The sequence below is a fragment of the Loxodonta africana genome, chromosome 22, assembly GCF_030014295.1.
Source record: "Loxodonta africana isolate mLoxAfr1 chromosome 22, mLoxAfr1.hap2, whole genome shotgun sequence".
In the NCBI taxonomy this organism is placed as follows: Eukaryota; Metazoa; Chordata; class Mammalia; order Proboscidea; family Elephantidae; genus Loxodonta; species Loxodonta africana.
Genome location: NC_087363.1, coordinates 7,227,713 through 7,250,648, shown reverse-complemented (window position 1 = coordinate 7,250,648; position 22,936 = coordinate 7,227,713). Strand labels below are relative to the sequence as shown.

The following is a 22,936-nucleotide window of genomic DNA, read 5'->3' as shown; positions in this document are numbered from 1 at the left end:
AATGGAAGGTCTGAAACAAGAATTACAGAGAGAATCAAGAGGGAACAAGGGCTGAAGGAGAAAGAGGAGGATTCTCTTCCTCCTTCTATACCTGACACTGGCAATGCCTCCCAGCCACAAAGGGGTAACCAAACCCTGACTTTTCAGGCCTTCCAATTACAGCCACCTTCAGCTGTTCCTGGAGCTGGGGCACAGGGGTAGCCTGGATGGCTGAAATGCACATGGTATTTGCAAACCTCACCTTTGCCTGTGTTGCGTTTTCAACCTCTTCCCCTACTAAGTATCCAATTAGAATTGCTGACCATGATGGAGGCCATAAAAACAACTCTCTTCCTCGCTAGCTCTATTTATATCAGGACAACTCTGCATAGTGATGATCAGACCTGTTCTACAGATGGCAAGCCCGGAGCAGTGAAGGATCCTTGTTCGAAGTCACATGGCTAATAAGGGGCAGTGCTGGGATAGGAACCTGGTCTGCAGAATTCTGAAGTCTTTGGGGGATCCCAATACCTTGAAGGGCTCAAGGGCAATTAGCTGGAAATCTAACTGCTTTATCCATTACCCCCTGCCACTGCCTAGTAGAAGTAAAATAACCAAAAGGACCAAGTAGCCAGAGGGGGAAAATTCCTAAAGAAAGAGATGACTGGAAAGAATGGAAATACTCCACCAGGAGAGGGAGGGAGAGGGGAGAACAAGAGCCGAGAGCACAGTCCTAGGTCATAATGGTCTAAGAGAACCAATTTAGGATCAAGTCTTGCTTCTTCCACTTGCTAGGTATGTGACACTTGGTAAGTGCTAACAACTGTCAGAAACACAGTCTCCTGGGAGCTTCAGACTTCCAGCCACCATGGCGCCATAGACAAAAGCACCATGCTGACCCTCTACAGCAAAGACCCCCAAAACTAAAACAGAGACAAACATCATTCCTGGAACCTGAAGCGTCAAATGAAGAGATAAAGAACTCAGCCAAGCACCGAATGGCATAAGAAACTGACAGAGGACAGAGAGGGAGCAGAGACACCTGTGGAGGGCCACCATTTTGGACTCCAGTCGGGGATCAACAGACAGGGGGCACGAGAAAGCAGCTTTGCCCAACTCCCAGCAGGAGACAGCACCCAGTAACCAGCCGTACACACTTTCCCACCCCCTATTTTATCCCCTGCCCGCTGCTCTACCTCCGAGCTTCCCGGCTGGCCGCAGTGTCTCCACCGGCCAGGGAGTGCGGCCGCTGTGCTGCTTGGATTCGCCCCACCCACGTCGGAGATCAGAGGACAGGGAGTGTGGGAAAGCAGCTTCATGAAGTTTCCAGGAGGGGGCAGAGCACCTGGTAACCAGCTACACACGCTTTCCTAGCCCCTCACCCCCACCTCCTCTGCTTCCTGCCAGCCACAGTCTCTTGGCAGGGAGGCAACTGCTTTGGCCTCAGGCTGCTTAGATTCACCCTGCCCGCACTGGCTGGGCCCCTGAGCTGGTGTTGGTTCTTTCTGTCTCTTTTGGTTTCTTCTATGCCTCCTACCACCTCCCCCTCCTTTCTCTGGAACACCTGGCTCTGTGTGCCATCTTTCTTTGTTCTTGAAAGGCTGTGAAGCCATGCTGGACTGGGGAACCACTCCCCTGGCCTGTAACACCATGCTGGTGGGATAACTGCAGCTTCTTTTGCCTTGTTTTGTTCGTTTGTTTGTTTTCTTTCTTTCTTTCTTTTTTTTATTAGAGCTTGGGAGCTCCTTTTAGCCAGGCTGCACTGCATGGCTTAGGAGCTACTCTCCCAATCTGTGCAGCCAAGTAGATGAGATCCCTGGGGGCATTTCTTTTTTTTTCCTTCTTTCTTTTTTTTATTTTCTCTCTCTTTTTCCTTTTCTGTGTTTTCCTCGTTTCTCAGTTCTCATCTCTCTACACTTATCTTCTTTTCCTGTCTTCTGAATACCTGATGCTGTGTGACATCTATACCCCCCTCTAGCCAGGCTATACCCTGCAGGCTGGGAGCCATTTCCCCAGTCTTAGCAGCCCCACCAGTGTGACTCCAGGACTCCTGGGGGCTTTTCTTTTCCAAATTTTTATCTAGTTATTTCTTTTCTTTCTTCTTCCCTTTTCTCCATTTCTTGCTTTCTGTTCTGTCCATACCAATGGCAAGATCCCTTAGCACTCTTTTTTCTTTCTTTCTTTGCTTGTTTGTTTTTAGCCCCTGTTTCTCTTTCTTATCTTTCCTCTTCCCTATACCCCTATTAGCTCCACACATCACAACCTCCTCCCTCTTTCCTGACTACCTGCACTGGGCACTGAATATCACATGCCCGAGCAGCACAGACAGAGCCTACTGGAACCTGCCCTGCACTGATTCCTGGCCTGCCCTGTTGGCCATAGTACATGCCACAACCAACCCATCCCAGCCCCTCCCCTTCAGCTGGACCTGCCCTGCTGCACCATAACTGATTGATTGGCCCTGCCCACTGGACAAGGAGGTGAAAAGTATCTTGACTACAGACAAGCAAACAACAAAGAATGCACAGCCCGCCTGCTCAGACGTAACCAAATAAAACAAAAAACCAGGATGAAACAAACAAACCTACAATCAAGAAATGAAGAAAATAACTACTGAATGCCCCGAAGACAGCAGAAAATATCAAAACATAAAAAAACAGGACAGGATGGTTCCAGTAGGCATCCAAAATAAAACACTAGATGAGTTTCCAGTAGAAGAAAAGGCACTAGCGCTACCTGCCAGGGGATACAAATCTCTAATATTCAGAGCAATCCAAGAGTGGAAGCAAAAAGAAGACAAAAATGAGGAAAAAATAAACAAATATATGGAAAAGGCAGATAAATTCATGGAAAATACAGACCCCAAAATGGAACAATTCATGAAAGTAATACAGGAACAAAATGCCAAAATAAACTCACAACTAGAAATCATACAAAAAAAAAAATTATAAATCCAAAATATAAACAACAAGATTTCAGAAATGGACAGTGTCATAGAAGGGCTGAGGAGCAGGTTTGAAACGATGAAAGACAGAATCAGCGAAATTGAAGACAAACACTTGGATACAACTCTGTTTGAGGAAAAATCAGAAAAAAGAATGAAGAAAAATGAAGAAACCCTTAGAATTATGTGGGATACAATTAAAAGCAAAAATTTTTGAGTGATTGGAGTTCTAGAACAGGGAGAGAAAACAGAAAACACAGAGAAGATCATTGAAGAACTGCTGACAGAAAACTTTCCTAATATCATGGATGATGAAAAGCTGACCATCCAAGAAGCTCAACGAACCCCATATAGGATAGATCCCAAAAGAAAAACACCAAGGCATATCCTAATCAAACTCACTAAAACCAAACACAAAGAAAAAATCCTGCGAGCAGCTCGAGAAAAACAAAAAGTCACATACAGAGGTGAAACAAGACTAAGCTCTGATTATTCAGCAGAAATCATGCAGGCAAGAGGCAACGGGATGACATATATAAAACCTTGAAAGAAAAAAAAACTGCCAACCAAGAATAATATATCCTACAAAACTTTCATTCAAATATGATGGTGAAATTAGGACATTTCCAGATAAACAGAAATTAAGGGAATATGTAAAAACCAAGCCAGACTTACAGGAATTATTAAAGGGAGTCCTTCGGTCTGAGAACAAACAACATCAGACCACTGCCTGAATCTAGGATGCAAGATCATACCAGGCAGATACCAAAGTAGGAAATGAGCTCTCAAGGACTATCCAAAATGAAAAAAATTGCAACAGGGAACCAGAGAGGCTAACCTGTTAATGACAACAACGTCAGAACAATAAAAGAGGGAATAAACGGTATAGGTATAGAACTTTCTAATGGAGAGGAAGGCAAGGTGATGCCAAGTAATAATAGACTGGTTCAAACCGAGGAAGATAAAGGTAAATTTCAAGGTAACCACAAAGAAAGTTAACAAACCTACTCATCAAAATAAAAAAAATAATTTTTTTTTTTTTTAGAGAAGAAAAACTTAAAGTCTCAATAAAAGAAAATCTACAAAAATGAAAGAAATGAAAAAGAAATCCACAAACAACAGGAACTCAGGACAGAAGAGTAAGAGGAACCAAGAAAATGTTAGCACCACAAAAAATAGCACTACAAAATGACAGTAACGAACTCACACCTATCAATAATTACACTGAATGTAAATGGCCTAAATGCACCCATAAAGAGACATAGAGTGACAGAATGGATTAAAAAACAGGATCCATCAATATGCTGTCTACAAGAGACACACCTTAGAAACAAAGACATAAGTATATTAAAAACCAAAGGATGGAAAAAAATATATCAAGCAAATAACTACCAAAAAAGAGCAGGAGTGGCAATACTAATCTCAGACAAGATAGACTTTAAAACAAAATCCACCATAAAAGACGAAGAAGAGCACTATATAATGATTAAAGGGACAATCCATCATGAAGACTTAACCATAATAAACATCTACACACCCAATGACAAGGCTCCAAAATACATAAAACAAACTCTAACAGCACCAAAAACAGAAATTGACAGTTTCACAATAATATTAGGAGACTTCAACACACCATTCTCAGTAAAAGACAGAACATCTAGAAAGAAACTCAAAGAAGATACAGAAAAGCTGAAGGGCACAATCAGCCAACTTGACCTCATAGACATATATAGAACACTCCACCCAACAGCTGCAAAGTACACATTCTTTTCCAAAGCACATGGAACATTTTCCAGAATAGACACATCTTAGGCCACAGAGCAACCCTCAACAAAATCCAAAACACTGAGATAATACAAAGTATCTTCTCTGAACACAATGCCATCAAAGTAGAAATTAACAACAGGAAGAGCAAGGAAAAAAATCAATTACATGGAAACTGAATAACACCCTACTTACAAACCACCGAGTAATTGAAGAAATCAAAGATGGAATCGAAAAGTTCCTAGAATAAAATGAGAATGAAAACACATCATACCAAAACCTTTGGAACACAGCAAAGGCAGTCTTCAGAGGTCAATTTATAGCACTAGATGCACACATAAAGGGAAAAAAAATCAAAACAGTAGTTACAGAACTAGAACAAATAAAAAGAGAACAGCAAAAGAAGCCCACAGCCACCAGAAGAAAGTAAATAATAAAGATCAGAGGAGAATGAAATGAAATAGAGAATAGAAAAACAATAGAAAGGATCAACAAAACCAAAAGTTGCTTCTTTGAAAGGATCAACAAAATCGACAAACCACTGGCCAAACTGACAAAAGAAAAACAGGAGAGAATGCAAATAACCCAAATAAGAAGTGAAATGGGGGACATTACAACAGACCCAACTGAAACAAAAAGGATCATAATGGAGTATTATGAAAAGCTATACTCTAACAAATTTGAAAACCTAGAGGAAATGGACAAATTTCTAGAGACACACTACCTACCCAAACTAACACAAAATGATATTGAAAATCTGAATAGACCCATAACAAGAGAAGAGACTTAAAAGGTAGTAAAAAAAAAAAAAGCTCCCAACCAAAAAAAGCCCTGGCCCAGATGGCTTCACTGAAGAATTCTACCAAACGTTCAGAGAAAAGCCTACACCATTACTATTCAAACTATTTCAGAATACAGAAAAGGAAGCAATACTTCTGAATTTTCTATGAAGCCAGCATAACCCTGATACCAAAACAAGGCAAAGACACCACAAAAAATGAAAATTACATACCAATATCTCTCATGGACTATAGATGCAAAAATTCTCAACAAAATTCTAGCCAATAGAATTCAGCATCATCTCAAAAAAAAAAAAAAAAAAAAATACACTATGACCAAGTAGGATTCATATCAGGTATGCAAGGATGGTGCAACATTAGAAAATCAATCAACGTAATCCACCACATAAATAAAAGGAAAGAAAAGAATCACATGATCATTTCAATTGATGCAGAAAAGGCATTCCACAAAGTCCAACACCCATTCCTAATAAAAACTCTCAATAAAATAGGTATAGGAGGGAAATTTCTAAACATAATAAAGGGCATCTTTGCAAAACCAACGGCCAACATCATTCTCAATGAAGAGAGGCACAAAACATTCCCCTTGAGAACAGGAACAAGATAAGGATGTCCTTTATTGTCACTCCTATTTAACATTGTGTTGGAAGCCTTAGCTATGGCAATAAGACAAGAAACAGAAATAAAGGGCATCCAAATTGATAATGGAGAAGTTAAACTCTATTTGTGGATGATATGATACTATATTTAGAAAATCCAAAAGACTCCACCAGAAAACTACTGGAACTAATAAAATGATTCAGCAGAGTAGGAGGATACAAGATCAACATACAAAAATCAGTTGGATTCCTATCAGGAAAACGATACAATTTATAATAGCCCATGAAAAAATAAAATACTTTGGAATAAATCTAACCAGGGAGGTAAAGGACCTATACAAAGAAAACTACAAAACACTACTGCAAGAAACCAGAAGAGATCTACATAAATGGAAAAACATACCATGCTCATGGATAGGTAGACTCAGCATTGTGAAAATGACAATTCTACCCAAAGCGATTTACAAATACAATGCAATACCAATCCAAATACCAACAACATTCTTTAAAGAGATGGAAAAACTTATCATTAACTTTATATGGAAAGGGAAGAGGCCCTGGATAAGTAAAGCACCACTAAAGAAGAAGAATAAAGTAGGAGCACTTGCACTACCTGACCTTAGAACCTACTATTCAGCAATGGTAGTCAAAATAGCCTAGTACTGGTACGACAACAGATATGTTGACCAATGGAACAGAATTGAGAACCCAGATGTAAATCCATCCACCTACGGTCACCTGATCTTCAACAAGAGCCCGAAGTCCATCAAATGGGGGAAAAGACAGTCTTTTTAACAAATGGTACTGGCAAAACTGGATATCCAACTGCAAAAAAATGAAACAGGGCCCATACCTCACACCATATATAAAAACTAACTCGAAATGGATCAAAGACCTAAATATAAAGCCAAAAACTATGAAGTTCATAGAAGAAAAATAGGATCAATGCTAGGGGCCCTAATACACAGCATTAACAGGATACAAATCACAAGCAACAACATGCAAGCTCTAGAGGATAATAAGCTAGGGAACGGGGATCTAAAAATTAAACACTTAGGCTCATCAAAAGACTTCACCAAAAGAGTCAAAAGAGAACATGCAGACTGGGAAAAAAATTTTGGCTATTACAATTCGGACAAAGGTCTAATCTCTAAAATCTACAAGAAAATTTAACACCTCTACAACAAAAAGACAAATAATCTAATTAAAAAATGGGCAAAGGATATGAACAGACACTTCATCAAAGAAGACATTTAAGTGGCCAACAGACACATGAGGAAGTGCTCACAATCTCTAGCCATCAGAGAAATGCAAATCAAAACCACAATGAGATACCATCTCACCCCGCCATTACTGTCACCAATCAATAAAACAGAAAACAACAAATGCTGGAGAGGCTGTGGAGAGCTTGGAACTCTTATCTGAGGGTGGGAATGCAAAATGTCTTGGAAAATGACATGGTGCTTCCTTAGAAAGCTAGAAATAGAAATGCCATATGATCCAGCAATCCCACTCTTAGGAATATATCCTAGAGAAATAAGAGTCGTCACGTGAATAGATATACTTACACCCCTGTTCATTGCAGCACTGTTCACAGAAGCAAAAAAATGGGAACAACCTAGCTAGATGCCCATCAACAGATGAATGGATAAACTGTGGTACATATACACAATGGAGCGTTACACAACGCTAAAGAACAAGAAGAATCTGTGAAGCATCTCCTAACATGGATGCATCTGGAGGACATTATGCTGAGTGAAATAAGTCAATCACAAAAGGACTGAGACCACTACTGTAAAAACTCATGACAGGGTTTACATACAAAAAAAAAAATCTTTGATGATTGGGAGGGAGGGGTGGGGTGGGGATGGAAAAGCATTTAATAGACAATAGATAAGTGGAAACTTTGGTGAAGGGTAAGGCTGTACACAACACTGGGGAAGCCAGCACAACCTGTACAAGGCAAGGTCATGGAAGCTCCATAGACACATCCAAACTCCCCGAGGGACCAAATTGCTGGACTGGGGGCTGTGGAGACCACGATCTCAGGGGTATCTAGCCCAATTGGCATAACATAGTTTATAAAGAAAATGTTCTACATTCTGTTTTGGTGAGTAGCATCTGGGGTCTTGAAAGCCTGTGAGAGGCCATCTAGGACAATCCACTAGTCTCATCCCTTTGGGAGCAAGGAAGAATGAAGAAAACTAGACACAAGGGAAAAATTAGTCTAAAGGACTAAAGGACCACATCTACCACGGCCTCCACCAGACTGAGTCCAGTACAACGAGATGGTGCCCGTCTACCGCCACTGACTGCTCTGACAGGGATCACAATAGAGGGTCCCGGACAGAGCTGGAGAAAAATGTAGAACAAAATTCTAGCTCAGAAAGAAAGACCAGACTTGCAGGCCTGACATAGACTGGGGAAACGCAGAGTATGGACCCCGGACACCGTTTCAGCTCAGTAATGAGGCCACTTCTGAGGTTCACCTTTCAGAGAAAGATTGAACAGGCCCAGGGAACAAAACAAGACTAAAGGGGCACAGCTGCCCTGGGGCGGGGACTGAAAAGTAGGAGGGAACAGGAAAGCCTGTAATAGGGAACCTAGGGTGGAAAAGGGAGAGTGCTGACATGCCATGGGGTTGTTATCCAATGTCATATAACAATGTGTGTACTAACTGTTTGATGAGAAAGTAGTTTGTTCTGTAAACCTTCATCTAAAGTTCAATTAAAAAAAAAAGAAAAGGAAAGAAAACAAAACAAAAAAAGAAACACTCTCCTTGCCTGAAAAACAGGGTCAACAATAATGCCCCCTTCACAAGGCAGCTGTAAAACTTAGTGAGGTGACAGAGTACTCAGCGGGGGGCCAGGTACAGCACAGCTGCTCCAAAATCGGTCGGTGCCCTCCCTCCTGCTCTGCAAGCCTTTCTGGGGTGGGGCTGCCGGGTATGTCGGGTGGGGGGAGATTCCCGTCTTATTATTCACATCTCTGCCCCTTCAACAGCATGCACCACCCATTTCACTCCAAGGTCTGTGGAAACGGCTCTGCTTTCCAATTCTCTTTCTCTTCCCCTTTCTACAATCTAATCTCTGTTCTAAACAAAGGTTACCTCCTACTAAGGTCTCACCTTCTTAGCCAGGCTTTTCCCCCAGGGACACTCAGTCTTTTGTTTTTCTTAACCAAACATTAACTTGAAGTGGGGGGAAAACAAGCCTGGTCTACTTCTGCATGGGCTGAGCAGTTCTTCAGATTACCTCGTTTTTTTTAATTTAAATGTTGGAAATTCTTTGCTGGGGTTTCACGTGAGTGCCTAGCCATCTTCCACCTGACAGCTGAAGTCATGGAAAGAGAAAAAACACAGAGTCTTACCTAACATCTGCTTTGTGGCTGGACACACATGTTTAAAATTCTCCCTTCCATTTCTCCGTCCTGTGACAGTTATCTGTAGGCATTTGGCCCAAGGCCTATTAAAGTTTTCTTGGAGGCAGCCGGGCTTGGAACATTCAAAAACACAGGTGCAGGAAGTATATGAAAATGAGGTGCTTTTCCACCCTTTCTGAGTACGCTCACCACCTGACAGCAAACCGTTGGGAAAGAGCCAGCACTGTCACCATGCTCGGTGGCATCACGGCTTCCTAGGAGGACATGTGCGATGACCTGAGGGGGCGGGGGCAGCAAATGCCTGGCAGGGGCCCTGACCACTTCGTGCCTCTACTTACTTCTTGCCACTCCTCTGTCCTCCACACGTAGCGAGGGCACGGCAGGGCTTGGCAGGCGCGCTCCGACTCTGGTCTGGTGTAGGGGTTGCACTCGGGCTCTCTGGCTACTTTGTGAGTTCCGATCTGACAGCCCACATTCCTCTGTTGCACGCCTTGGCCGCAGGACACGGAGCACTAAGGAGACAGGGCATGTAAGTGGAGCCTTCGGTCATTTGGGGGCAGGTGAGGGTGGAGGGGGTGACAGAGGGGGTCTGCACTCCTAATCCGATAATTTTCATAGCCCCTCCAACTACTTCTAATCCCCAGTGAAAGAGACCCAAGAGGATGTCTTAAATCTGGACCCTCACTGCTCATCAGTGCTGGGGAGTGAGGAAAGACTGGAGTTTGGGGGAACCGCAAAAGGCAACCAAACTCCTGGAGGACTGAACAGGGTGGGAAAGGTCATTGGGAAACATTTAGCACAGCCTAGAAATGTCACTGCCATGTGAAATGAAAACCCAAAATGATTTCTATCCGGGAGGATCTGAGGTTCTTGAAAACTGGAGATACAGTATTGCCCAAGGAGAATTTCTTGGCAGATTGAAACTGCAAGCCACTGAAGACTGTGGAGCCTTCTAACTAGAATTACTTCTGCAGTCTCTGCTTTTCCTTGGTCCTATTATTCCCGGAGTTGGGGGGATTATTTTTTTAACCATGGAGCACACTGAAGTATTCGTCTATTTACAACCTCAGATGGATATATGAAGAGTAAAAGCTGACGAAAAACAAAACAAAACCAAAATTTCCTAGGGATTGATGTTTTCAGCTCTTGAAAAATACTTCTAATCATGCTGAAACATTTTGTTGATCATCTTGCAGAACACCGTATTAAATCTGCAATTAACTTTCCTCTAAATTAATTTTTTAGTGGTTTCCTCTTTGCTGGGATTCATAATCTCATGAAGACCAAGGATTGTTGTCTTTATTAAGGTTTTGACTGTCAGAAACTGAAAGCAACATCTGACTGGAAAGACCAGCAGATTACTGCACTTAGCTATTAAAAATTATTACCAAATTTTTGTGAGAGCTCAGCCTCCATTAATTTGTCTGGTGCGGAGAAAACGAGCTGAACGTACGTTAAAGCCACACTCCTCAGAGGAAGCCTCAAAGAGCAGAATCATGCTCTTTTAACTTAGAAAGAAATTCTTGGTCAATTTTTTTTTTTTAACCTGCAGCAGGCTCACTGTGAATTCACTGTCTGTTGAGGCTCGTGGGAATTTACTCTCAGGAAGCACCCAAACGCAATTCGGCTGAATATTCACTTCAGATTTCAAGAAAACAGGTGATACCATTTAGAAGGAAGCTCAGGAAATTCTATTGTTTCCAATGAGCCAGTGCCAGGGAGGAAACTCAAATGTTCACAAAAAAGCTGGTTGAAGTGAAGAAAATATTTTGGATCATATTTTGGTTACTATTGTTTGGGTTTAAAGGTATTAATTGTATTGAATGAGTTTCTGACCCTCAAGAAACTAGACTTTTAAAGTCAATATGTCCAGGGTGTAACGGGAGAGGGCTCCTGAGTACGACTGAAGGCCGTGTCTGCAGAGAACAGCCACTGAATGCTCACGTTTGTCTGAGATCAGGAAGAGTGAACCGTGGCATACCCTACTGCGAGACTAACGGAAATGCCCCAACATCATCAGCAACAAACAACAACACGATACCCACCACCAAAAAGCCATTGGGCCATTTGAATTTGGGGTCTTAAATTTCAAAGAGTACACTTCTGGAACAAATGCACCCAAATAGAAATACAAATAAAGAATGACAGAGGTTTAGTAAACAAATTTGAGTTTGGCATAGGGTTAATATATATTCAAAATCTCATAATGCTTTAATAAGATAAAGAAAAACAGAAAAAAAAGTAACAGGCTTGTAGAGTTATAACACTGTTCAGGCTAGCAAGTCAACAAAACCTCTTTTTTGATGCTATTCTTACTGAGTAAATTATAAATGGTTTAAGGGAGGCAAGGTATTAAGAGCCATAAGCATTGGACATAAAGAAAATTACTTCCTGCAACGTTCAGTAATTTTCACAAGAATAATTAAGACATGGCAAGGCCCAACTACATAACGTGTCGTTCTGGCTTCTGATTTTCATACTATCAAAGCCAGCCCTGAAATAACGCCTTCGAAAGAGTCAACCTGACTTAAATACACAGCAAAGGACACGCCTTGCCTTTCTGAACAATGCATCCACGGAAATCTTTGTTTGAAATGAGGTGCGAGGTGCACTGAGTCAGCGTCAGTTTTCTTCCTCTGTCTTGAAGGAGGTGAGAATTTGCACATGGAGCCGGCCAGGCTTGCTTGGCAAATTCTGAGCGATTTGTGCAGACACCCCATGAATAAAACCACATCACGCAGACCTCGGCCTGACCCTGGAGGTGGTGGTGGGGCTGTGCTGCCTTTAATGTTTCTCGTTCTGTCCAGAACACCTTCTGGTTAGTTTGCAGAAGGAAACATTTTGGCAGTGCCCCCCACGGCCACCGTCCTCACATGGCAGCCTGTTTGTACAGGTTGGGAAGCAGGTGTTTTTAGGTCTGAACCTCTGAGCTGAGAGCCAGCTCGTCTCCGGGCACTCCCTGCTGTGCCATGCTAGTGTGCAGGACTCACGAACTTAAAGGGAACGTGACGCCGATTTCCACAGATGCCTCTATGGGGCTTCTGCTGTTTGTGGAGTCATGACACACACTTGAAAACTGGAAAGAATTTTACATAATTCCTTCCAGTATTACTCTGAAATTATGGTGGGGATGTTATTTTAAAGGAGGGACTAGCCTGACAATTTACTATAAAAACCAATTTTTATAAATAATAATACCAATAATAATACTAAGCACTTACTATATGCCAGGCTCTATGCCAAGGTTTCTCAACCAGACAGTTCTTTGTTGTGGGGCTGCCCTGTGCACTGTAGTACTTAGCAGCACCCCTGGACTCTACCTACTAGATGTCAGTAGCACCCCTCCTTAGGTTGTGACAACCAAAAATGTCTCCAAACTCAAAAAACCAAACCCATGGCCATCAAGTCAATACCGACTCATAACAACCCTACAGGACAGAGTAGAACTGCCCAATAGGGTTTCCAAGGAGCAGCTAGTGGATTAGAACTGCCAACCTTTTGGTTAGCAGCCTGAACTCTTAAACACTGTGTCACCAGGGCTCCAAAATGTCTCCAGACATTGCCAAATGTCCTAAGGGGAGCAAAATCGCTCCCCTCCAAAGCCCCATTGAGAACCACTGTTCTACGCTAAGTGTTTTACATAAAATATCTTTATACTTCCTAAGAAAACTTTTAGGCAGATACACTACATATAACTAAAGCAAAGAACAAAAATAATCATACCAACTCAAGAAAAAACGGTCAAGAAAAACTCTACCCTGGACAATGTATCATAACTACTGTAGATAAGAGCTTGGCTTCCAGTTCTAAATATGGTCCTAATATGCTGCAGTCTCTTATCCTATGTCAGCAGGAGTGTATTCAAACAATTCAACATCAGTGCTCCCAGTTCTAACACAAATAAACAAATGGAGAGTACGAATCAGTACCTGTTCTCGTCACTGACCACCTGCTCATTGTTCCTCAGTCCCTCAAAGGGCACAAGCTGCTCATATGTCGTGGCCTCCCCACTAAAGGCTTAAAGAACACTGCAGACTCGGACCCCACAACTATGCTCCATAATGACAGCAAAGAGCCCTAGCCGAAAATGACTGATAGATTCTCATTGCAATCTGCCAGCTTCCATCTGGGCATCAGTACTGAAAATGTTTACAAAACTGATGATCTTATTTCATTGAATCTAAAACCTCACTGATTGTATTATTTTTTGTATCACTAAGAAAGAAAGCAGGGCTGCTGTTCAAACCAGGGCACCCCACTGGTTGCAAGGCCTGTCCTGACCACAGATATTAAAGTGCTCAGCGCTGATGAAGTGGTACCACCGTGTTATTCTAATACGGTCATCTATCCTGTTTCTTTCTGGTCGTCGCCAGAAAAAGCCTTTATGCAGGAATAGGGTAAGTTAAAGCCTTTCCTCTGGAACGCTTTATAACACGGGAATACAGAGCCTTCGCGTCTGCCCAACTAAATCAACAATTTGATGCTGATTTTTGCTTTAAAATTTCACGGAAACTCCCTAGTTCTTGATCAAAATCATCTAACCAAATTGAGCGTGAGCTTTTGAAAAAGGTTTTTAAGATTTTAATGGGGATGTTTTCTAATAAAAAGCTAATTTAGTTTACAAATTCAAGACTTTCAAAAGATTTAGAAATGAAACATTCCACTTTAAACCTCAAAAACCCAGTTTTGGGGCCGAGCCTATGAAGCTAAGTGTGGCAATAGCCATCTCCTATCCCAATATTCTATGTCTTAGTATCACCAGACACTCTGACGTGGTGAGAAATTGTGCTGATTACTCCGCCTAATTTGAAGACAAGATGACAAGAATACAGCTGCAGCGGAAAACAGAAGGACCAGATAGAAAATATCCTAAATATCGGTGCAAACGGACGACCATTCCTCTTGCTTTTGCTGCCTTAGGGATGCTCCTGTTTACCAATGGGTCATTTATTGTTGTGCCATCGAGTAGAACTGCCTCATAGGGTTTCCAGGGAGCGACTGGTGGATTCTAACTGCTGACTTTTTTGGTTAGCAGCCTGACCTCTTAACCACTTCGCCACCAGGGCTCTGCAATGGGTCATTAGTAAGCCAGTGTCCTTTGATCACACAGACGGCCTTCCCCATCAATCACTGCATCTGATTATTTTCAGGTATATTTTGTAAATTGTACAAATCAACACCTTCTCTCCCCCGCTTTTATAATCTATTACTGCCAATCAAAGCAGGGCGTTGTAAAGCTGGTGCAGATCGTTACATAACTGTGTTTACTTGCATTTTCTACTAAGGTGTCTTGACTCTTCTAAGCAAGCATTTTGAACTGGTGCAGTCTTTTCCAAGGAGGCATTCTGGTAATCCTATTATCTTATGTTCATAAAAACCCCCAGGGTTTAAGCCCAGTCATCACAGCTTTGTAAGCAATTTTGAGCTTCCCATCAAGATCACAGGATTCTGGAGTAAAACTCACCCTGGTTTTACCAATAAAGCACCAAAGATTCTCTTAATAGTCTCTTTATTGAATAAATTGGCTTTTAAAATGAGCATCATTTACATGTTCTGAACTTAATATTCAGGGCAAGATGCAAATAGTTAAGGAGAGGCTGAGGACCATAAAGAAAAGTAACAGAGCATGAAATTCCACAAGAAGACAAGGTAATTAGTGCGGTCTCTTAAATGATGCTAGCTGCAGGCTTTTAAATGAATCGAATAGCTGGCATAAAAAAGCTGGAAGTTAACAGATGACAGTGGAGTGGTCACTTAGACAAGCCACTAAGAAGGATGACCAGTATGAAATGCAACCCTGAAATCTGATCTCTATGGAAGCCAGAGGAGGAGTTAACTCTGGCTAGGCATAGATTCTTTGATTAAAAAATTATTGATGGTGCAAATGGTTAAGGAATCAACTGCTAAGAAAAGGCTGGTGGTTCAAATCCCCCCAGCAGTGCCTCCGAAGAAAGACCTGGTGGTCTCCTTCCCAAAGGTCACAGCCTTGCCAACCCTGCGGAGCGCAGTTCGGCCCTGCACACACGGGGTCGCCGTGAGGTGGGAGGGGCTTGACAGCGATTTGGTACGATGAAGCCCTCGAGAGGGATGAAGGATACTCTGCTGGGGTCTGACACAGGCCATGGTTTACATTTCCGTGAAGCAGAACATAGCACAGAAAGGGGCAGAAAGAGGGGTCAGTGATGGCAGCTCAGGAGACAACCCCAAAACTCACTGCCCTTGAGTCCGTTCTGACTCGTAGTGACTACACAGGACAGGGAAGAACTGTCCCATAAGGTTTCCAAAGCTGTAATCTTTAAGCAAACAGAACGTCACATCTTTCTCCCGTGGAGCAGCTGGTAGGTTCAAACCACCAACTTTTCAGTTAGCAGATGAGCGCTTAACCACTGTGCCACCAGAGCTCAGGAGCATTTAAGAAAAATTCAGGTTTCTGGAGGAATTTTCCACTAGTCATGTTAAAATTAAGGGTTCTCGACTCTTTCTCGTGTTAATATAGCTGCGTCCACAGCTTCTCTGGCCCTTAGGAGTCAAGATGACTCAGGCTCTGAAAAAATCAATTCTAGAGGCTGCCAACCTCGAACCTAGTTTTCCTTGATCCTCAGGAGTAATTTCTGATTCTCCACTGCATAGGAGAACCAGAAATACAGTAAAACCTCATTGAACCAGATTCATGGGGAGAAGGATCAGCATTAAAATCAGCATATTTTAAAAGAAATTGAGCCATTTTTCTTTTAAGTAAGCACCTTCAACCAAGCTGAGAAATAGTACAAGTGCGGAATTACAAGAGCTATTTAAGGACCAGTTTAGAGTGACTTTAGTTCATATGTCAGTTATTTATAGGGAAATAGAAGCCTCTAAAGGTCCTTCTTAAAGTTCACCCAAGAAGCTCACACACAATTCCCCACCAGATTACCAAAGTTTAGAATTAAAGGAGTCTAACTGAATGGCTTCTTGGGTACTTAACATCCCCCTTCCCCATCCAGTACACACAACACACTTATCCAATCAAACAAAATCTTCCTCTTGAGGGTCTATTTGACTCAACACCCCTGAGTGAAGCGCTTGGCATTCATTATTGTATTAAATCCTCATAAGAACAATATGAAGGAGATGTTATTATCCGAGGGTCAGGAAGATTAAAGAAGTCACCCAAGATCACTTAGCTAGAAATTGAAACAGAGAACCTCCCCTCCTGCCCCTCACCTCTGTTATAACCAAGTAAATACTTAATATCAGAAGTCCTCTGTTCAAGGACCTCAAAGGTAAATTGAGACTCCGCTCCTGCTGGGTGACCACGTGCAACTTTAGTGTGATCTGAATTAGTGGTTTTCTAAGTGGTGAATAATTTTTAAGAAGTGCCACCAGGGAAGCATTGAGGGGCTGTTCTGTGCTACAAGTCTGACATCTGTGACCACCTGGAATTAATCCTCATCACCAACCACCCTATAGTAGCGTGTTATGCAAAGCACCAAGGGTCGAAGCCTCTTGCCCAAGGCCACACAGCTCCAAGTCTCCTAAACATAAAGATCTTCCCTCCCTGTCCCCAGCTCCCTCTGAGAACCAAAACCGGGCAGAGAAACACAGGTCAGCACACGGAGCCAGCCATGCGGCAGAAGGCAAGGAAGCAGTCGTAGGGAGAAGCATCGCTCACCTGACTCCAGGCTCCAGCCTTCCATTTGGGGCATCTTCCTCCACGGCACTTTCTGTGCCCATTTGGCTTAGCAAGGTGTTTACAGTAATCACTTTCTAAATGGGTTCCATCTTTGGCCATGCAGTAAACATTTCGTTGTTTATGCCCTCGACCACAAGAGACAGAACACTGCAATATAAAGCAATGGCAGGTTGTTGTTTTGTTAAATCGCATCGTGAGATGTTAAGACCATGCCTAACAAAAGTCACTGTTCCCACTTTCTCAGCGCCATTTTGGATGACCTCGCAAAGCCCAACCGGGAAGGAAGGTGGCGTTGGGGAAAAATGTGCCTTATGTTACAGTAGCGCTCCTGGATGGTATTTGGGTCACTCAAGAGTGTGGGCAAGTTCTGATACTTAAGGCCAAAAATAAAGCCTATGAACCTGACATCACCACGGAATTCTGATTTAAAGAAGTCCTATTACAATGAAATGTCAAGGATTCCTTTTGCATATCTCCATGCAATCTCCAGTCAAGGAATTTCTTCAACAAAATGTGATTCACAGATTGGCAACAGGTCCATTTCCAGATTACAACTGTGTCCAATTTGCTAAATAAATGATTTAAGGAAATTTTTCAACCATTTTCCAGAAGATAAACACTTCTTTTTCCAGTCTACGGGGAAGAAGGTGAAAAAGGCATGTTAGAAACTGAAAGGTAAGCTAGCAGGTAAGCTTGTGCCAATTTCAGGAGGGAGGTGGTAGCTTCCAACTTTGATCTGCAGGTTCACTGAACTGTTTTAAATGTGACCTTGTCTGACCACATCTAAGAAACTTGACTTTGATTTCAGATTAGGTTTCTCAAAAAGATTTAGGAATCAAAGTGCCCATGGAGTCAGGACAAAAATTTCATATGACAGCTTGTAGAAGAGGCAAGAGGCTGGCCCAAATGAACACACTGAGACATTCAGCATTCATTGCCTCGTTAGCGGTTACAGGGGTCATTACCACTTGGATCAGAAGCCTGCTGGCTCAGGTTTTCAAGACACATTATTTCTCAATATAATGTTCTTGCTTTTCGGAGGGAAGTGAGTTTAAGAATGAAGAACAAAATGTGAAAATGCAATGAAAATAGGTTTCAAGTGTCATTTCCTTCTATTCAATATTTCTTATTTCCCTCACTAACTTTGTGATTTTGTTAACTTAAATTACTAAAGTGCCCTTTTATGCCTAATAGATAAATAGCACCATGTAAAACATGCAGCCTAATATTAATTTAACACTAGTACCAAGCATGCTCAAAGTCATACCATTCATAAAGGCATCAGCCATGTTTTTCTAGTAAACACAAACCATTATGAAACTTTCAATAGTAGCTGATAGAGAATTTTAAAATATGTGTATCAATAGCTTTGGCATTGACATTTTACTTTAAAAAGGTGAGAACATTACTGTTTTCATCTGAGCTCTTATTTTATGAGTATTATGATTTGGAGTAAGAGCCCTGGTGGTGCAGTGGTTAAGAGCTCAGCTGCTAACCAAAGGTCAACAGTTTAAGCCCACCAGCTGCTCCTTAGAAACCCTACGGGGCAGTTCTACTCTTATAGGGTTGCTATGAGTCGGAATCGACTCGATGGCAACAGGTTTGGGTTTTTTTGGCTTTTATGATTTGGAGTAGTCAGCCCAGAAATGTTAACAGAATATACAATGTGCAAGGAAGGAACCAATTTGATTATCTACACAAAAATAAAAATAACCATCGTCCAGCCTAAAGCATTTTGATGTATATAAAGACTTCAGAGTCTAGAAGGGTGCTAGAAAGACATTCCTGTTAACCTTCAGAGTAGTCTATGACGTGCTCTCAGGCACACAGGTGACCCCTACTATTGGTGATGGGTTTTAATACTTAAAAATGTTGCTTCACCAAGAAAATACCAGAAGGGCACAATTAGCATCTGGGTTGAGTTCATTTGTTTCTTCAACAAACTTTTACCGAGCACCTCCTATGTTCCAGGCTTTATGTGCAGAACTGTGAATACATTGAGGACAAAACCAACACAGTCCACGGCTCATGGGGCTCATAGACCAGTGAGGGAGACCAACAGTAATCAAGTGATGACAAAAACACATATATAGCGACAAATTGAGATGAGCTTTATGAAGGAAACAGGCTACAGAGGTTGGATCATGCAGGCTGAGGCTGGATCACACAGAGCTCACAGGCCATGAGGATACATTAAGATTTCATTCTGCACACGATACGAACCCACTGAAGAGTTTTTAGTCATGGAGACGAGGTCTGGTTTATGTTTCAATAATTCTACTTTGGCTTCTGAGTAGAGAATGGATGGAAACGCAGCATGAGTGGGAACAAGAAAACTGCTCAGGAAGCTATGGCATTCGTCCAGGCAAGAGCGGATGGTAGTTGGATTAGGGCAGAGAGTGTTGGGGTTGGGGAATTAGGAGGATTTAAGTGATGCATTTTTTTTGAGATTAAAACGGGATTACATTTCTAGGATGGATCAGCTGCAAGGTAGAAGGGAGAGGGCATTGTCAGGGACGACCCCCAGGTCTCCGTCTTGGGCAACTGGACAGGTAGTGAAGACATTTCCTGAGATGGGGAAAACTGGGAAAAACTGTGCCTGGAGTCAAGGATATGTTTATTTGTAGAAAACAGGCTGGACTTAAAGGATATGGAGTCATGGGTGGTAACATCTGTTTGATTAGGGTGAAGAAACAGGCACAGTTGTCTTATAGCAATCATGGGTAAACCATGGTTAGCCAGGAACGTGGGTGAACGTAAAACAAGGGTTTCCGGTCTGCCTTTGTGGTGATTGTTGTTAGTTGCTATTGAGTCGATTCGACTCAATGGCAGCCCTATGTGTGCAGAGTAGAAATGCTTAATAGGGTTTTTAAGGCTGTGTGCCCTTTTGGAAGCAGATTGCCAGGCCTGTCTTCTGAGGTACCGCTGGGTGGGTTTGAACCCCCAACCTTTCAGCTAGTAGTTGAGCACTTAATCCTTTGCACCTCTGAGAGACCTTCATTTCTGTCTTAGGAATGGTCATTTCAGTACACAAATAGTCCAAACGAGCTATCCCTTCATGTGGAGGGGGAAAAAAGAACTGATGGAAGTATTAATTTAATAATCTGCTGTGGGAATGGAAGAGACTCATAAGGTTTTCACTGGCCAGTTTTTTCAGAAGTAGACTGCCAAGTCCTTCTTCCTACTCTGTTTTAGCCCAGAAGCTCTGTTGAAACCTGTGCATTGTGGGTGACCCTGCTGGTATTTGAAATACCAGTGGTATAACTTCCAACATCACAGCAACAGGCAAGCCACCAAAGTAAGACAAACTGAGAGATGTGTGGGTAACATTGCAAAGAATGGGACTTCCAGAAAATTTAATCGTGCTCATGCAGAGCCTGTACATAAACTAAGAGGCAGCCATTCGAACAGAACAAGGGGATACGGCAGGGTTTAATATCGGGAAACATGTGCGTCGGGATTGTATCCTTTCACCATACTTATTCTATCTGTATACTGAACAAATAATCTGAGAAGCTGGACTATATGAAGAAGAATGCAGCATCAGGACTGCAGGAAGACTCATTAACAACCTGTGTTACGCAGATGACATAACCTTGCTTGCTGAAAGTGAAGAGGACTTGAAGCACTTACTGATGAAGATCAAAGATTGCAGCCTTCAGTATGGATAACACCTCAACATAAAGAAAACAAAAATCCTCACAACTGGAGCAATAAGCAACATCATGCTAAATGGTGAAAATATTGACGTTGTCAAGGACTTCATTTTACTTGGGTCCACAATCAACGCCCATGGAAGCAGCAGTCAAGAAATGAAACGACATATTGCGCTGGGCAAATTTGCTACAAAATACCTCTTTAAAGTGTTGAAAAGCAAAGGTGTCACTTTGAGGACTAAGGTGCGCCTGACCCAAGCAATGATATTTTCAACTGCCTCATATGCATGTGAAAGCTGGACGATGAATAAAGAAGACTGAAGAAGACTTGACGCCTTTGAATTACAGTGTTGGTGAAGAATATTGAATATACCGTGGACTGCCAGAAGAACAAACAAATCTGTCTTGGAAGAAGTATAGCCAGAATGCTCATTAGACACAAGGATGGCAAGACTTTATCTCACATACTTTGGACATGTTGTCAGGAGGGACCAGTCCCTGGAGAGGGACACCATGTTTGGTAAAGTATAGGGTCAGCGAAAGAGAGGAAGACGCTTGACGATATGGATTGACACAGTGGCTGCAACAATGGGCTCAAACATAGAAATGATTGTGAGAATGGTGCAGGATTGAGCTATGTTTCATTCTGCTGCACATAGGGTCGCTATATGGAGTCAGAACCTACTCAACAGCACCTAACGACACTAGAAGAGACCACCTAAAAGTAGGCAGTGGTCTAGCAGAGGCAGAGTTAGAAGAGGTACAGCTTTCTCTCTTTATATTTGTAATGTCTTTTGAATAGTCGTTATGTTCCAGGTACTGCAGTTAGACTTTATGTACTTATCTCATTTAATAATCCCACTAACCACACAGATAGGTACTATTATTGGAGACAATTGGTGTTTTCCACACAATTGTTTCAAGACAATCAGTGACTCCAATATAAGCAGACATATGTCTGTCAAAAAAAATAATAGCACAATGAAAATAATTGAATTATTAACAACGTCACTGATAATTCATTTGAGGTGCCTCACTGGAGCAATTGGTATCCGTTGCTAGTGGAATGAAGATGGATAAATAATTTCTAAATATGATGCTTTAAAAGTCTTTCAATATTTGGATTGGCTGCATCGTGCCATTTCTATGTGTGTTTTGGGGAGCTTGAATGAAACTCACTTGGAAAAAAGAATACAATACTTCAGCGTGATTCACTGCATAGATTCTTTGCCTAAAATTGTTAAGATCTAAAAACAATTAGAAAATTCTCAAGATATCTAATCTAATAGCAAATGTCTTTCACTTAATGCTTTCTAACTCATCAATGAAGAAAGGCGGCTGCGTTTGGAGATTTCCATAACTTTGGTTTTGATTTCATAAAGCAGCTGTCATTTAATAATCAGATAAACACCTTGTATGTTCCACTCTCACATAGTCTGAGGAACGTTTCCATCTGATCCCTTCCAGCCCTCTCCTAGGCACTGACTTTTGCACTGATGTGCCTCACTGAGAAGCAACAGAGGCGTTTAGAGCATCCCCTGGTACACGTTATTTATTGGCCACATAACTGAGGCTTCTTGCTCTTGGGAACATTTAATTCCTTAAATTTGAAGTCAAAATAGCCTCTTGTTTGCCAATAAGACACTAACTTCTTTTCTCTCGGGAAACAATGCAACTTGTTTAAGAGAATGATTTTTTACACAAATTTGAGCAAGGCACCTGAAAAAAGTGATCTCTGCCTTGTTACTTAGAAAAACAAAGATCAGTATTCCAAATGCCTGGATTTTCAGGCTTTTGTTTCTTGAGGCAGTTCAAAGGAGATGGCAGGATTTGGAGCTTTCTTCAAATGTTGCAGTTACATTTCCACTAACTAAGGTCTAAGTGTTTAAAATCCTTGCATTTCAACTCCTCTGGTGGAAATGAAACTCAAGATGTATGCAGTCTGTCCTTAACCTCAACCGAGGCCTTCCTTTCTTGAGTAGGTAGCTTCAGGTATGGTGCATGTTTGGGACCAGAATGCTTTCTGTGACCTTAGGGATGCCTTGCATTGGTCTTTTCATTTATACTAAGGGGCATGTTATCTCGGTCATTGAGAAGTGATAGAACCCCAGTGTATCTGCCTGGATAAGAAGAGCTGAAGA

The 22,936-nt window shown here is 41.9% G+C and overlaps 1 protein-coding gene across 2 annotated transcripts in view; it reads right to left on the bottom strand.

The window, feature by feature from the left end:
* The window catches only part of ADAMTS9 (ADAM metallopeptidase with thrombospondin type 1 motif 9), a 196,417-nt gene that overhangs the window by 44,466 nt on the left and 129,015 nt on the right, over nt 1-22,936 (bottom strand). For both annotated transcript variants that reach the window (XM_010589691.2, XM_003410031.3), the window contains exons 29-30: nt 17,119-17,286; nt 9,806-9,979 (exon numbers count right to left, since the gene is read on the bottom strand). In XM_010589691.2, coding sequence (XP_010587993.2) covers nt 9,806-9,979; nt 17,119-17,286 — 342 coding nt within the window. The remainder of the gene's footprint in view (nt 1-9,805; nt 9,980-17,118; nt 17,287-22,936) is intronic.